The sequence below is a fragment of the Homarus americanus genome, unplaced genomic scaffold (genome assembly GCF_018991925.1).
Source record: "Homarus americanus isolate GMGI-L3 unplaced genomic scaffold, GMGI_Hamer_2.0 scaffold21314, whole genome shotgun sequence".
NCBI classification, from domain to species: domain Eukaryota; kingdom Metazoa; phylum Arthropoda; class Malacostraca; order Decapoda; family Nephropidae; genus Homarus; species Homarus americanus.
In genome coordinates, this window is record NW_024720811.1 from 46,489 (window position 1) to 65,229 (window position 18,741).

The 18,741-nt window shown below is 38.2% G+C and overlaps 1 protein-coding gene across 4 annotated transcripts in view; it reads left to right on the forward strand.

Annotated features, from left to right (window-relative positions):
- Positions 1-18,741, forward strand: part of LOC121861181 (choline transporter-like 2) — an 89,860-nt gene that overhangs the window by 20,897 nt on the left and 50,222 nt on the right. For all 4 annotated transcript variants that reach the window (XM_042358741.1, XM_042358740.1, XM_042358742.1 and 1 more), the window contains exon 4: positions 11,944-12,124. In XM_042358741.1, the coding sequence (XP_042214675.1) occupies positions 11,944-12,124 (181 nt within the window). The remainder of the gene's footprint in view (positions 1-11,943; positions 12,125-18,741) is intronic.

Here is an 18,741-nt window from a genome sequence, read left to right on the forward strand (position 1 = left end):
GTACTTGTGGCAATTTTTTTTATTGAATTTAGATTTGGCATGCCCAAGCACCTTAGAATCCAGTTTTATTTAGTTTAATTACTAGTTGAAATACAGCCAATATGAGTAGCCTGTATAGAGTTGGAGGGGAAGGTAAAGACATGTCTAGAGAAATGGATGGGAAAAGCAAACAAACTATTATCATGTGCTGTACATGTGCAGATAATCAGGATTAACTGTTACAGATCATGAGATTCCAAATCTTCAAGCTTTCCTGCAAGTTTATACAAAAGCCAGTCTTTTAACCTAATGGCTGATGAATGACAGATATACTCAACAGAGAACAAGTCTTAGTATGGGTTGATGACAAGCTACTGTCAGATAAAGAATTTATATGTCTTCACCAAATGGACATACCAATTCCCATACCATCATGTCAGTTCTGAAAGAAATAATTCTATGGATGACACTCTTAATCAACAAAAATAAAGGTTATTACTTTGATGGTGTTATGCCTGAATAACCAGCCAGATAAAAAGGAGTGAGAACCACCTCCTTGGAACACAATGGGAATTCTCAAATCTAGCCAAATAAACAAAGGTAAACCGTTAAAATAAAAAGGGAACAACAATCAATCGTATGTAATTGGGGAGCCTTCCTGAATACTGGAGGCCACCATCCTACCTTAGACAAAAGACAGCACTAATTGACATGGCTTTTCACAAGAGCCAGTAGTAAAATGGCAGAGAAGGAGAGAGTAAGGCTCGCCCTCAGTGGTGGTCGATGGAAAGAGAGAGCGACCCAACATGATCAGGGGTCACATGGGGTAGTGTCTTTACCCTCAATGTATCATAATACATAATTTATGTTATCTAAATAACCAAAGAAATGTCCTTGAGACTATTCCTTAAAAAATATTATCTAGAATGTGATCGTCAATGTTATTTTAATAAAACCAATAAACACTATAAATATATGTTATCTTAACTTTATTCAAAAGGCGAGGGAAAACAAAGATGCCACCATTTAATATCCCCACTGCCCATTGGTTCAAATTTAGTCTCACCAGGAAGATACTTGTTGAATTAATCATCCCAAGATGAATAGGATCCCTAAACTAGGGGGAAGAGTTATGCTGAAATAAAGGGTAGCCAGAGATTATGACTTGTTAAACAGTGATGGGGCAAGGGGATTAAATCTTAAATGGTGTTAACTCATCATAGAACAATCTGTGAAGAAAATGGGAATAATGAAGGGTGAACCTTGATGTTCCCATGACAGTGGGCATTCTGTGATGATTGGAGCTTAGAATGGGTTGGCAGTGACCTAAAGATTGAAGAGGTTTGTTCTTTATATGCACATTGTTATGACCATATATTAAACCTTACTTATGCAAACACCATCAGAAGATGCAAAGTAATGGAAAATACATTTAATGATACGGCATATGAGATTGCAAAATAATTATTTAAAAAAAATCTAAGGATGGATGCTGAATTTCATAAGCTGCAGAAAGCTATGAAAAACACTATTTTGGCATAAGACTTCCCTGCCTCACCAGATGGATTGTACATTTAAAAGCTCTACATAGTATTATCATTATACTAAAACCTCCAAAATTCAAAATAGTAGGGCCTCTTACCCTTATGAATTATGAGATTTTACGAAGTATGAGGGACACCTTCCGAGGGAAAACAAAACAAAACAATGGTACTTTTCCATTTTATCTTCCTCAATCAAAATTTTAACATTTCTAAGTACAGTACAGTCAGTCCTCGACTTAAGACGGGGTTCCAGACCGACAACCAGGTCGTAAGTCGAAAATTCAAAAATAATACAGTCAACCCTCACTTTACGCGGTCCCACATTCCGCGTTTCCACGTTTACGCGGTGCCCTGCCGGAACCCAGGATGCTCACATTCCACGGTGCGTGTACCCCTTTATGCGGAGAGTGTCCGGCTCGATGCTATTTTTAGATTCGCCCCACCCACCTGCTCCCGCCTCCTCCCTCCTCCGCCTCCGCCTGGCCAAGCCGCGTGGTAAGGTTGCGCAGTGCATGTCTCTGTTGCGTTATCACTGACGTCATATGATGTATCGGACTGTGATTGGCCATGCATCCCTACCTCCCTCCGCTGCTAGCTGTAATTGGTTTAAAGTAATATGACGTGTCCACCCCGGGGGAGGGAGGGAGGGAGGAAAGAAAGATGACGCTTGACCTAGCCGCAGCAGTTTCATCCCTCCAGGCCACACCGTGTGATCGTGCATCCATTGTTCTGTAAAATGGCTTCCGCCGGACCACCACCCCCAGAGAGAAACCTTTCCTTGCCTGGACCCAGCCGCCCTAAGCCCAAGAAGACACGACGTTCCTTAAGCTACGAGGTGAAGTACAAGATCATCCAAGAGTTAGAGAAAGGAACAAGACAGGTTGATTTGGCGCGCCAGCATGGTGTGAACGAATCTACGATCCGGACGATAAAGAAGGATGCAGCCAAGATAAAGGAGCACATGAAGATCACAAAGTCTACAGGTGCTTCTATGATCAAGTATTTTCACAACCAGGTGCTTCTCAAGACGGAAAAATTACTTGTGAGCTACTTGGTGCGTCAGGCGCGACGGAACATGGCGGTCGACACGTGCTCTGTTAAGGAGTACGCACGTGAACTGTATGCTGCAGTGTCACGAAAGATGGGAATTACAGAGCCCAAACCCTTTAATGCTTCCTCTGGGTGGTTACAGAGGTTTAAGATGCGGAACAAGATCACCAATATAAACATTGGTGGTGAAGAAGCTAGTGCTGACCGTGCTGCGGCTAGGGAATTTCCTCCGTTTTTACGTGAGATTATGGAGGAAGGACAGTACACCGACGACCAGGTGTTTAACATGGACGAATCTGGTCTTTTTTGGAAAAAGCTACCTTCCAAGACCTTCGTTGTGAAGAATGCCAGCAAGATTCGGGGCCGGAAGATGCAGAAGGAGCGCATCACCGTCCTGTTTACCACCAATCCCTCCGGTACCTGTAAGCTCAAGTTATCGGTGATCCACACAGCCCGCACGCCTACAAGAGCATGGACATGACCAAGCTAAATGTCCACTGGTTGACCGCACGTAAGGCGTGGATGTTCTCTACACTGTCCCTCTCCTGGTTTGATGACTGTTTCGTTCCCGATGTAAAGAAATTCTGTGAGCAACAGAATGTGCCATTCAAGATTTTGTTGCTGCTGGACAACGCACCAGGACACTCGCCCCTACTGTTAGATCGTCACCCCAACGTAAAAGTGGTCTTCCTTCCTCCCAACACTACGTCTATATTAGCCCATGGACCAAGAGTTAATCTGTAATATAAAAGCTGCATTCTCAACCAAAAAATTCCAGCTCCTGAACGACTACACCAACACCAGGGAAGAGTTGCGTAACCTGAGTGACACCACCACCGATAGCAAGAGTGAAGAAGACGAGGATCAACAGTTGGCACAGCAACAAATACTTTTCAAACAATTCTGGAGAATATTTAACATCATGAAAGCTGTGAACTTCTTGGTGGAGGCATGGGATCAGCTGTCTGTAGCAACTGTTCGTCACGCATGGAGACATGTGTTGCAAGGCATTCCAGGCGTAAGGCAGAGTCAATCTGTGACTGGTGAGGTTCAGACTGTTGCAGTAGCAGTGGACCTTGCCAGAGAAGCTGCGCAGAGTGTTACAGCTGCAGGCTTCTCCGAGACCACCAACGACGACATCCTGGAGGTGATAAGGGATCCTGATGTGACTACCGACGAGATGGTAGATGATGATGACGTCAGTGAAGAGGCAGGTGGTGCGTCATCCCAAGAAGAACACCGCTTATCCCATAGTAATGTTAGGGGTGCCATCGAGTGTGTCGAGAAAATCAAGCTCCTCCTTTCCGACGACCATGACGCAAACAGGTATGAAATCTTCACTACCCAGCTGTTGCAGACTATGGAGCCCTACATCAAGGTGTATCACGACAACATCAACACCAGCCGTCAGCAAAGCATAACTGAGTTCTTCGCCCGCAACCTACCACAGCCAGCCCAAGCCAGTGAAAGTGACAGAGGTAGAGACAGTGAAGATGACTTTGAGGGATTTGTCAGGGAGGCCCTGACAAGTGTGGATGATAGTGATGGTGACTCACCTGAGGGCCAGTAGCCTGCCCTCTGCCTCGGAACCAGCCTCCATCCCCGTATGCCGACCCATCTCTTGTACTAACCTAAGTGTTCAACCTAACTTTTGGTTTTCCTAACCTAACCTTTATTTTTCCTAACTTTACCTTTATTTTTCCTAACCTGACCTCTTCTATATTACTTGTTTGTGCATACCATCATAAAGTTAAGATAAAATTTTTACTACAACATAGTTGTGTGTTGTCAAAAAGTGGAGTTTGGGGGTCGGCCCGGTCTATTTCAATTTATCCCATATGTTATGTTGTTCACTTTACGCGTTTCTCACTTTCCGCGGTACCCTGTGGGTTATATTAACCGCGTAAAGTGAGGGTTGACTGTACATAGAAAATCTAAAATGAAATACAGTACAGTAAAAGTAATCAATAATGGAAAATGAATACAGTGTTGCTGTGCACTTACCTTTAATGTAGTCAACTGAATGCATACGGGGTCTTAATCATTTTTTAATTAAACATGGAGACTACATTAATTGGATGAAGCAGAGGAAGAGACAGGGCTGGGTGGGTCATCAATTTCCCTCTCTTCAGACAGGCTAACATACTTGCTTGTTGAAGGTATTGGATCATCTTTAGGGAGTGAAGAGGCAGCAGTGGTGGGGCGTGAGGAGACAACAGTGGGGGACTTCTTAAAATATATGTCCAATATAGACTGTGCAGTTTGCCTTTTCTTTTCAAGTGCATCTTGGATCTGTCTTGTCAACTTGTGCAAAACGCTCAACATTTTGATCCATTTCTTCAAACATTTGCATCCCCTTATTAATAGTAGCAAATGCCTCTGCCTTGTCCTTCAAAATTGTTGATATTGTCGAGTGAGAGACGCCAAGGTCGCGTGAAATGGTTGCTACCATTTTTCCATTTTTATATTGCATTATTATTTTAATTTTCATCTCAAAAGTAATTGACTGTCTCTTTTTCTTTTGAGCACCACCATTACTCTCACTTTTATGCTTGCCAGTCATTTTAAAGGGAATTAGAAACTAAAATTTTGTCAGTACACAGCGTGATCACTAAAACCAACGAAGGCCAAACACCAACTGAGCGGGCTACGGTGTGGATGCTGTACACCATGAGGCGGCCCAGCCCACACCACGCTGTAGTACGGGACGGAAACATTGCTGTACTAGAAAATACGTACATAATTTGAAAATTTTTTTATACGACTGCGGTGGTCATAAGTCGAGGAGTACCTGTACCTCTTTATCAAATTTTGGTACTTGGTCCATGGTTATCGCATATATATATATTTTTATTACGGGATTAGCCCACCCGGGCACAGGTCAGTGACCCACATCAGGGCCTGGGGGCGAAAATATAATAATAATAATAATAAATAATAATAATAATAATAATAGTAATAATACAGTAATAATAAAGGACCATAAATAAATACCAAAAAAAGATCAATAGTGAGAAATGATATACAGCTCCTCCCCGACTTACGACCTACTCAGACTTACGACCACCCGGACATACAACCGCCTCAGTCGTACCAAAATTTTGTCAAATTACGTATTTTCAAGTCCCAACGTCAGTGATTGCGCTGTGTACTGACAAAATTTTTGTTTGTAATTCACTTTAAAATGGCTGGCAAGCTTAAAAGTGAGAGTTTTGTGGTGCTGAGAAGAAAAAGAGACATCCTTTTAGATTTTCTATGGATTATTTAAGCATTTTCGACTTACGACCATTTCGACTTACGACCTGGATTTTGCTCCCTAACCCCGTTGTAAGTCGGGGAGGAGCTGTATACAGTATGTACAGGGGGCCTCCCAAATTCGTGGGGATTAGGTTTTCAAAATGGCCACAAGGAAACTGGAGGTCAGAAAACCTGTGGTGTTTGGTATGGTCACACTGGATAGCACCCTTCTCACATGTGTCCGGGCTCAAACCATTGACATATTGGTGAGAGATAAGCACATTACCACTGTACCATCAACACCCCTCACTACCTACAATTAAACATAATTTAGGCGAGTTTGCAAATTGCATATACATTATACTGTACTGTACTGAATTTCTGGGGCTCTGCCATGGGTGGCAGAGTACAGTACATGCAATTACATTAATTAATTGAGCCTTTTCTGAGTCTCAGTTAATCTAAGATAAATATACAGGGGGTCCCTGACTTATGAATGCCGCCGATACGAATGAGGTTAAACTTTAAATTTACAGTACAGTATTACCCCGCCTAACGCGGTTTCACTTAGCGCGTTTTACCATATACGCGGTGCCTTGCCAGAGCTGAACTTTCACTTAGTGGGTTTTTTCCACGTATACGCTGTGAGTGTCCGGCTCGAGAGCTATTTTTAGATTCGCCCCACCCGCCACCCTGCCTGACTGCCTGTTTTAGCTCATAAAATTCATACAAATTACCCAGCCAGAATATAATTTACATTGCTGGAATTCTTACAATATGATGATCATTTTGAATATAAACATCATAGATTTTGCATTAGACACAAATTTTAGATATAAAGATTATTCTGAGTAAATATGTTATTTTTTGTGCAAAATATATGACATTTGTATTCAAAATCTTCCTGGGCTTACAAGGAATCCAGCAATGTCAATTGTATTATCCTAACTTTAGTTTGAGGTATTATTATTACTAAAAAGGTAAATATTCTGGTTTTCCCACACATCTGGTGGGACGGTTGGTGGGGGGTGGGGGGGAGGGAGGGACCAACCGACCATCTGTTACAACATGAAGAATATATATTTTTTTTTATTAACTGAAGATACAGTATTACCCCGCCTAACGCGGTTTCACTTAGCGCGTTTTACCATATACGCGGTGCCTCGCCAGAGCTGAACTTTCACTTAACGCGGGTTTTTTCCACATATATGCGGTGAGTGTCCGGCTCGAGAGCTATTTTTAGATTCGCCCCACCCGCCACCCTGCCTGACTGCCTGTTTTAGCTCATAAAATTCATACAAATTACCCAGCCAGAATATAATTTACATTGCTGGAATTCTTACAATATGATGATCATTTTGAATATAAACATCATAGATTTTGCATTAGACATACAAATTTTAGATATAATAGTTTATTCTGAGTAAATATGTTATTTTTTGTGCAAAATATATGACATTTGTATTCAAAATATTCCTGGGCTTTCAAGGAATCCAGCAATGTCAATTATATTATCCTAACTTTAGTTTGAGGTATTATTTATTACTAAAAGGTAAATATTCTGGTTTTCCCACACATCTGGTGAGACGGGGGGTGGGGGGGAGGGAGGGACCGACCGACCATCTGTTACAGTGAAGAATATATTTTTTTTTTATTAACTGAAGATATTTGTTTTAGCTCATAAAATTCATACAAATTACCCGGTCAGAATATAATTTACATTGCTGGAATTCTTATAATTTGATGATCATTTTGAATATAAACATCATAGACTTTGCATTAGACATACAAATTTTAGATGTAATGTTTACTCTTGAGTAAATATGTTATCTTTTGTGCAAAATATATGACATTTATATTCAAAATATTCCTGGTCTTACAAGGAATCCAGCAATGTCAATTATATTATCCTAACTTTAATCTGAGGTATTATTTAATACTAAATGTTAAAAACTCTTGAAGGGAGGATTGGTGGGGGGTGGGGGGGAGGGTTGGGACTGACCGCGCGGTTGGAAGAGGGGGGAAGGCAAGGTGGGGTACTTTGATTGACAGATAGTGTTGTGAAGAATATATTTTTTTTTTATTAACTGAAGATATTTGTTTTAGCTCATAAAATTCATACAAATTACCTGGCCAGAATATAATTTACATTGCTGGAATTCTTACAATTTGGTGATCATTTTGAATATAAACATCATAGATTTTGCATTAGACATACAAATTTTAGATATAAAGTTTATTCTGAGTAAATATGTTATTTTTGTGCAAAATATATGACATTTGTATTCAAAATATTCCTGGTCTTACAAGGAATCCAGCAATGTCAATTGTATTATCCTAACTTTAGTTTGAGGTATTATTTATTAAAATTTAGTGGTTTTCCCCCAAAAATTTCTCAGAGAGGGAAGAGCCAGCAGTGTAGTGTGAGAAGAGGGGGAGGGAGTTGAGTCCATTATTTGAATGGACATTAACTTGGCGACTGTATTTCTCTATTTCTCTTAAGTATTAATTGTGTGCATGTACCATCATAAAATTAAGATGTTATTTTTACTAGAACATAGGTATTGTGTCGGAAAATGTGGAGTTTGGGGATGGGCCAGTTTCTATTGGAATTAATCCCATATGTTCTGTTGTTCACTTAGCGCGGTTTTCACTTAACATGGTACCCTCTGGGTTTTATTGACCGCGTTAAGTGGGGTACAACTGTATTTTATTTCCCTGATGACTAATTTTTTACTTTCCTCTACTATATTTTGTCATTCTATTTCTTCTTTTCTCTTAAATTAAGTGATTTTAGATGTATTTAAGGACTCAAACTATGATATAGTAGAATTTTGAACATTTTGTTCTGTAAGTACAACTTGCATATAGCATGTTTTCCGACTAACGTACATTTCCGACTTACAACTGTCCCAGGGACCTCTCTCTGTATATATATATATATATACAGTAGTACTCCGCTTAACGCGGTCAATAAAACCCACAGGGTACCGTGTTAAGTGAAAACCGCGCTAAGTGAACAACAGAACATATGGGATTAATTCCAATAGAAACTGGCCCGACCCCCAAACTCCACTTTTTCCGACACAATACCTATGTTGTAGTAAAAATAACATCTTAATTTTATGATGGTACATGCACACAATTAATACTAAAGAGAAATAGAGAAATACAGTCGCCAAGTTAATGTCCATTCAAATAATGGACTCAACTCCCTCCCCCTCTTCTCACACTACACTGCTGGCTCTTCCCTCTCTGAGAAATTTTGGGTGGACAACCACTAAATTTTAATAAATAGTACCTCAAACTAAAGTTAGGATAATACAATTGACATTGCTGGATTCCTTGTAAGACCAGGAATATTTTGAATATAAATGTCTTATATTTTGCACAAAAGATAACATATTTACTCAGAGTAAACATTATAGCTAAAATTTGTATGTCTAATGCAAAATCTATGATGTTTATATTCAAAATGATCACCAAATTGTAAGAATTCCAGCAATGTAAATTATATTCTGACTGGGTAATTTGTATGAATTTTATGAGCTAAAGCAAATATCTTCAGTTAATAAAAAAAAGAAATATTCTTCACGACACTATCTGTCAATCAAAGTACCCCACCTTGCCTCCCCCCTGTTCCAACCACGCAGTCCGTCCCAACCCTCCCCCCCACCCCCTACCAATCCTCCCTTCAAGAGATGTTGGGTGAAAAAACTAAATTTTAACATTTAGTATTAAATAATACCTCAGATTAAAGTTAGGATAATATAATTGACATTGCTGGATTCCTTGTAAGACCAGGAATATTTTGATTATAAATGTCATATATTTTGCACAAAAGATAACATATTTACTGAGAGTAAACATTACATCTAAAATTTGCATGTCTAATGCAAAATCTATGATGTTTATATTCAAAATGATCATCATATTATAAGAATTCCAGCAATGTAAATTATATTCTGACCGGGTAATTTGTATGAATTTTATGAGTTAAAACAAATATCTTCAGTTAATAAAAAAAAAATATTCTTCACACGGTAACAGATAGTCGGTCGGTCCCTCCCTCCCTACCAGATGTGTGGGAAAACCAGAATATTTACCTTTTTAGTAATAAATATTACCTCAAACTAAAGTTAGGATAATATAATTGACATTGCTGGATTCCTTGTAAGACCAGGAATATTTTGAATACAAATGTCATATTTTGCACAAAAAATAACATATTTACTCAGAGTAAACATTATATCTAAAATTTGTATGTCTAATGCAAAATCTATGATGTTTATATTCAAAATGATCATCATATTGTAAGAATTCCAGGCAGGCAGGCAGTCAGGCAGGTAGCGGGTAGGGGGTGGGGCGAATCTTAAAATAGCTCTCGAGCCGGACACTCTGCTCGTATACGTGGAAAAAACCCGCGTTAAGTGAAAGTTCAGCTCTGGCGAGGCACCGCGTATACGTGAAATCGCGCAAAGCGAAACCGTGTTAAGCGGGGTATTACTGTATATACAGTATTACCCCGCTTTACACGGTTTCACTTTCCGCGATTTCTCATTTATGCGGTACCTCTTTAGAACCGGACTTTCACTTTCCGCGGTGCATCTACTCATATACGGGTGAAGTGTAATTTTTTTTTTTTATTTAGCTCCTAAAATTCATACAAATTACCCGGCGAGAATATAATTTACATTGCTGGAATTCTTACAATATGATGATCATTTTGAATAAAAACATCATGGATTTTACATTAGACATACAAATTTTAGATCTAATGTAATAATTTGGTTTACACAAAGCAAGTATTTTATCTTTTGTGCAAAATATATGAAGTTTACATTCAAAATATTCCCTGACCTGCAAGGAGTCCAGAAATGTCAATTATATTATCCTAACTTTAGTCTGAGGTATTATTTATTACTAAATGTTAAAATCTAGTGTTTCACCCAAACATTTCTCAGAGAGGTAGGGGCCAGTGAGCTGGGAAGAGGGGGAGGGATTTGAGTCCATTATTTGAATGGACATTAACCTGGCGACTGTATTTCTCTTAAATATTAATTGTGTGAGCATACCATCATAAAATTTAGATGTTATTTTTACTACAACCTAGGTATTGTGTCGGAAAATGTGGAGTTTGGGGGTCGGGCCATTCTCTATTGGAATTAATCCCATATGTTCTGTTGTTCACTTTACGCAGTTTTCACGGTACCTTGTGGGTTCAATTGACCGCATAAATCGGGGTACTACTGTGTGTGTGTGTGTGTGTGTGTATATATATATACATATATATATATATACATATATATATATATATACATATATATATATATACATATATATATATATATATATATATATATATATATATATATATATATATATATATATATATATATATATATATATATATATATATATACATATATATATATACATATATATATATATATATATATATATATATTTATATATATATATATATATATATATATATATATATATATATATATATATATATATATATATATATATATATATATATATATATATATATATATATATATATATATACGGTGTTAATCTTCAAACTACTTTTGTTATTATCTGTAGTTCGTGCTTTAAGGGAGTGTGAAATAAATGTACAACTGTTTAGGTTCCACCATTTTTCTCGTGAATTTGAATATTTTTCCCAAGTTGGCCTTATAGGTGTTAAATGTTCTTCCATTGGCCTTGCATGGGACTACAACTTGGGAAAATTCCACTTCATACATATTGTGCACATACAGTATGCTGAAACAAATTGTTTCCAAGGAATGGGAATCTTTTGCATAAACATCAATCAAAAAATCTATCCAGTTTTTTCAGTTTAGCCTGCAACATTTTATTTTCATGCAAAACGGTATGTTCTCATTTACAAATATTGCTTTCATATCATTTAATATAATACAGGTTGTCATCTTTCATGCAAAACCAGTATAGTTGGAGATAGTTTACCAAAGTAATAGGAGGATTACTTTTCCAGCCACAGGTATTATTTTCCATGCCTACCTTAAATAGAAAATAAGAAATACTGTACACTAGATTTCTGATTAATTTTGTAAATATATTAACTGTATATTTAACTATGCAGGTGTGTGTGGAAAAATGCCCCACTACAAATTGGTTTTATGATCCTTTATCAAATGAAGAGGAGAATATGAGAATGGATCTTATTTGTCAAGATGGCATTGATCCTATGGACACATCTTTTGGTGTTTTGGATCTCATAAAGGAGGAGAAGTGTGCCTTTTACTATGTGGAAAGCAAAGCTAGTAAGTTCTTATTTTCTGTAATTTACCAAACCAAATATAATGTTTAGTTTAATTTATAATTAGGTAAGGTTTATTTAGTATCTTTTCCTGCACATTGTAGGATACTAAATTTTATGGATACCATAATTTTGTGTTCACTTCCTGATTTATTTGATTGCTAATTAATCACTTCATTAATATGTCTACTGATCTATTTTATTCAGGTCACCCCCAGACAATTTTATTCAGCTGGGGAAGTTCACTCTCGTAGTCAAAGAGTTAAACAAAACTTCACTGCTTCTACAAGATTTAGATTCAAACATGTTCATAATCCATTTGCTCATAAATGCCCCCTTTTGTAAAGGAACAACTTTCTTAGAACATGAATTCATCCCCTCTCTCATTCTATGGCAACTTTTGTATTTTCATCTGGCTAGTGCTAGATGATTACGCTCAGCTAAGGAAACCCTGTCAGTATTGTCAAAGCATTATCCTACAAATAAATTCTCCCAACTAATATATGCGCTCTATCCTCACCCCCAATATCCCATCTCCTTTCCCCACAGAAAGACACCTACCCCGACACACCCTTCCTGCTCAATATTGAATGCTTCAAATTCACACTTCAGGGTTCACACCTTAGGCAGAGGGAGGATTGGCAATGCTAAGTGTTGAATGCAGGAGTGGAGCCAACTTTACATTTCGTCAGTACACAACGCGATCACTAACGTCGGGACTCGAAAATACGTATAGTGGGGTATGCTATAACGAATCTAATTGGTTCTAGAACCTCGTTCGTTATAGCATTCGTTCGTTATAGGATTAATCCGTTACAGGCCCCAAAATACAACCACGTAACACTGAAAAAATTATGTGGAAAATGTAAAAAAACGGTACTTTATCTTACCTTAGTGTTGTTCAGCATGCAGGACAAGAGGCAGAGGGGGAGGGGGGAGGAGAGAATTATGGAGAAGAGGTGGAAGGAGAGGAGTCATCCTTCCTAGCCCTCTTTGGTGACTGTCTTACAGGCACTTTGTCTGTAGGTTCTTTTGTTACCTTTGTAAAGAAGGAACCCAGGGTTGGCTGCTTCAACCTTGATTTCTGGACCTTCCAAAAGTAGTTCATAACATTGTCATTAAACACTGATGGCCTTTTGCACAGAACCAACATCAGGATGATAATCCTCAGCAAGTTTGGACAGTTTGCTCCAGCAAAAGAACACATCCTTGAGATCTTTGGCTGGAATGATGCGGCTTTCCTCCTTGTCCTCCTCCTCCCCTGACTCCTCAGAAGTTAAGCTCCGCTTCAGTGTCTCGTTTTGTTCTTTGTGAAGCTCAAGCAGCTCCTCAGTGGACAGTTCCTTACTGTGCTCTTCCACCAACTCTTCAACATCATCATCATCATCCACTTCCAGGCCCATGGAATTGCCCAGAGACACAATTTCATGAACAACAGCCTCTTCTTCTAACTCTTCGAAGCCTTCAAAGTCTCTTTGAAGGACACATTCAGGCCACAATGGCCTCCAAGCAGCACAGACACCTCACAGTAACCTCTTTCCAGGCTGAGGTAATTAAAAAAACAGCGTCTGCTATATTGAAGTGACTCTTCCAAAATTCCTTCAAGCTAACATCACAGGAAGAAGTGGATGCAAAACATTTTCTAAACAGTGCCTTTGTGTACAGCTTCTTAAAGTTAGAAATTACCTGTTGATCCATGGGCTGGATGAGAGGTGTTGTGTTGGGTGGCAAGAAGTGCACAGTGATGAAGTTGAACTCCTCTGGCAATTCAACCATCAAATTAGGAGGATGGGCTGGTGCATTGTCCATCACCAACAAAGCTTTCAGTGGAAGATTATTCTCCCTGAGGTATTCCTGAACACTGGGTCCAAACACCTCAATCACCCTCTCAGAGAATAAATTCCTGGTCACCCAAGCCTTTGGGTTTGACCGCCGCATAACACCAAGGCGGGTCTTCCTAATGTTTTTGAAAGCTCTGGGGTTTTCTGCATGATACACAATGAGTCACCAGAAGCATTAGCACAAAGAAGGAGGGTAAGCCTGTCTTTCATTGGCTTATGGCCAGGGACAGATGTTTCCTCCTTGGTAATGTATGTACGGCGAGGCATTTTTTTCCAAAAGAGTCCAGTTTCATCACAGTTGAATACTTGCTGAGAAACAAAGCCTCCCATTTTAATAACATTCAAAAAAATGTCATGGTGTTCCTTAGCTGCTTCCTTATCTGCACTAGCAGCATCACTATGTCTCACAACACTATGTAATTTATTTCTCCTTCTGAAACCAGTAAACCACCCCTTGGTACCCCTAAACACTGGCACATCACTATCACTTGCACTGGGAGTCTTGGCTTTAAGGTCCTCAAACAATTGTCTGGCCTTCTCACAAATTATAGCTTCACTAATGCTATCACCTGCCATTTCTTTCTCCTTTATCCACACTAAGAGTAAATTTTCCATCTCCTCAATCACATTACACCTTGCTTTGCTAAGTCTAGAGATTCCCTTAGCCACTTGCACAGTTTTCAACTCCTCTTTATTCTTTAAAATCGTACATATAGTCGATTTAGCCATCCCATACTCATCACTAAGTTTCGCAATGCTTGTTCCATCCTCACGTTTCTTTATGATTTCTTTCTTAGTTTCAAGAGTTATGAGCTTTCTCACTCGCTTTGGACGATTCATTGTCACAATTGTACACTTGTATAACAACAATATTCATGCGCCAGGCGAAATAGTCCCGTATTCATCCGCGTTCGTTGAAGGAGTTGCGTTCGTTATAGCATTCTCAATTTTATAGGTAAAACCGTTCGTTATAGGAATATTCGTAGTAGGATCCGTTCGTTATAGCATGCCCCACTGTAATTTGAAAAATATTTTACACGACTGCGGCGATCGTAAGTCGAGTACCGTATATACCCGTGTGTAGTTCGAGTTTTTAAGACCAAATTTTTTGGCCAAAAATTGGGGGTCAACCTCTAAGCAGGTAATAGTTTCGTTAGGTTGAAAAATATTTACCAGTAACTGCAGTAAACAATGGAAACGATGCACCACCAGCTGTGAGTGTCGGTACAGTTGCCAGGGCAGATGTCTTGCATCATCATAGCAAGCCCAAAGTAGCCAAATGCATGGTATGGTACCACAGGGCGATGTAAAACATAAAGTATTCATTTTTAAAAGTTTATTTATAGATACATAAATTTTTGTTCATTAAATTTGAAACATTATTCTTTGTTAACTATATTTGAAATAAAAGAAAACTACGATACCGTATTTCTAAATATTTTCATTAAAATATTACATCACAAGTATATTTTACCTTAACTGTGACCGAATGAATATATTCTCAGAAATAAATATGGAAATTTAATATTTTTGCTGAAATGACGTACGTATTACAGTGGAAAGTGGGATAAAATCGTGACAAAAACAATGACTTTCGCTTTCTTTCGTTGTTCAAAAGATTTTACCGTAATCGCTTTTCAAATGGTTTTCAGTTAAAAAACTCTTGTATTACAATAATATTCTATCCTAATTCACTTGAATAAATACTACGATACCATATTTCTGAATATTTTCATTAAAATCCATCAAAATCATAATGTGATGTGAGTCAGGTCATCTACACACAATTGCCAGTTTCAAGATTTTCCGTTTAAAATTTTAAGCTACCGAGTATTTCTTTTCCCATATCGTTTTACAATACTGTAGGTAAAACAGTTTACTATTGTGCAAACCCCCACAGAAAAAAAATTACAGAAATGGAGACACCAAAAAAAAAAAAAAAAATGCTGTGTTTGAATTGCAACACTGTTGGTAAAGTCAGGTGGTTCTAATGGCATCCTGCCAGTACCCTGTAATCAAATTTATAACAGTGTCTAACCTCAATTACTGTAGTTTATCTGATGTAGGCAATATGAAGTAGAAAATACCAGTTAAAATGAGAAATTGGAAGAGAATAAACAAGAAAGATGTCATTGGGCTATTTTTGGTAGGACTGAGGGAGACAGTACCAGCTGTTTGGTCTTTTTTGGCGGGAGAGTCACGCAAATATCCGTACTGGTATTTGTTTGGTGTCTTCTTTTTTTTTTAAAAATGAATACTTGTAAATTAAAAGTGCCGTAACATTGTACAGTATTATATACAAACTTGTCATATTTCTGGAAAATAAGAAGCAAGAAAATAAGAATGTACCGGTAAACACAATTTTAACGTACGCTAAAATTAAAGGCTGCTTAAGAAGGGCCGATGCAAAAACAAAGCCTCCGCGACCAGGGCTCTGCCGTATCAGCTAGACGGTACACGTGTTTTTTTAATCATTTTCAGTTAAAAAACTGTTACATCACAAGTGAATTAGGATAGAATATTATTGTAATACAACAGTTTTTTAACTGAAAACCATTCGAAAAGCGATTTCGGTAACATCTTTTGAATGAAAGAAAGCGAGTCATTGTTTTCGTTACGATTTTATCCCACTTTCCACTGTAATACGTAAGTCATTTCAGCAAAAATATTTCATTTCCTTATTCTCAGAAATAAATAGTAGTTTTGCTGAAACGTGATAAGGAAAGCCAAGAGGAATAATGAGGTAAGGAGGTTAGGTTAGGGAGGCGAAGACAAACCCCAAAGGATTCTACCAAATGTATGAAACTAAAACACGAGAAAAGATTGGACCAATATAGTCAGATACTGGCGAGCTAACTGATAACGACGGAGAAATGAGCAATAATTTGAATAAATATTTTTCAACAGTTTTCACCACCGAAAATTTAAACATGATACCCGAGGCACCGATAGTGAAGAAAACAAATTAAGCGAGATAGTAGTGACTAGTAACGATGTTAGTAAGCAAATAGACAAACTAAAGCCTAATAAGTCACCTGGTCCCGATGAGATATTTGCCAGAGTATTAAAGGAATGTAAGGAAGAGCTTAGTATGCCCTTAGCAAAGTTGTTTAACATGTCCTTAAAACAGGTGTAGTACCAGAATCCTGGAGGATAGCGAATGTAATACCGATTTTCAAGAAGTGGGATAGATCACTATCCTCTAACTACCGCCCAATCAGTCTAACATTAATAGTAGACAAATTACTGGAAGCAATCATTTCAAACTCTATTCGAAATCACCTGGAGAAGCACCGATTGATCAATGATTCCCAGCATGGCTTCACAAGCGGACGTTCTTGTCTAACTAATCTATTAACATTCTTTTCATCAGTTTTCGAATCGGTGGACGAGGGGCACAATTATGACATGGTATATCTCGACTTTAGCAAAGCCTTCGACAGAGTCCCCCACGAAAGACTAATTAGAAAGGTAGAAGCACATGGCATCAAAGGTAACATCCTTAAATGGATTAGGGCGTGGTTACAGGACAGGAAACAGCGAATGAGCATTAACGGCACTAAGTCCCATTGGAGCAACGTCACAAGTGGAGTTCCCCAAGTCTCAGTACTTGGACCATTATTATTTATTATATACATAAACGACATAAATATCGGCATAGACAGCAACATACCTAAGTAAATTTGCTGATGACACTAAAATAGGACGTGTTATTAAATCTGACGAGGACTCCGCAAAACTACAGGAAGATCTAAACAAATTTTTCAAATGGTCTGAGAAATGGCAGATGAAATTCAAAATGGACAAATGTAAAGTACTCAGTAATGATAAGTAGGAACCTTAAGCCAAGTAAACAATGTGTTTTTGCTCGTAACAAGGCTAATAAAGTACTTGGGTTCATACAAAGGAGTGTTAGTTACAAGACTAGCGAGGTCATCCTAAAACTGTATCTTGCGCTTGTGAGACCACACCTGGATTACGCAGTTCAGTTCTGGTCACCGTATTACAGAATGGATATAGAATCATTGGAAAGAATTCAGAGGAGAATGACAAGACTAATCCCGGGCATTAGGAACCTTGAGTATAGAGACAGGTTAAAGCATCTTAATTTGCACTCCCTCGAGAGACGTAGAGCGAGGGGCGACCTGATAGAGGTGTATAAGTGGAAGTCAGGGCTAAACAAATGGGACATTACAAAGGTACTCAAACTATCCAACCAGGAGCGTACTCGTAACAATGGTTTTAAATTAGACAAATTTAGATATGGGCGTGAAATAGGTAAACACTGGTTTGGAAACAGAGTAGTGGATGAATGGAACAAGTTACCAAATATCATGATTAACTCGAATACGCTGAATAGCTTCAAACATAGGTTGGATGCTTATATGAGCAATAGGGGTTAGGTATAAACGGGACTGCCCAGTATGGGCCAATAGGCCCGCTGCAGTTTCCTCCATTCTTATGTTCTTATGTATTTCAATGTAAATTAGATTAAACTACATGACGAAAACAAAACACTTTACCTAACCTTCCTATGTTCAAGAGATGTTACTCGTTTTTTTAATAGTTTTCAGTTAAAATACTGTTATATTAATGATATTCTATTCATACTGTGCTTGATATAATACATTCACGGAAATGTAATATTTTTGCTGAAATGACGTACGTATTACAGTGGAAAGTGGGATAAAATCGTGACAAAAACAATGACTTTCGCTTTCTTTCGTTCAAAGGATGTTACTGTAATCTCTTTTTGAATGGTTTTCAGTTAAAAAACTGT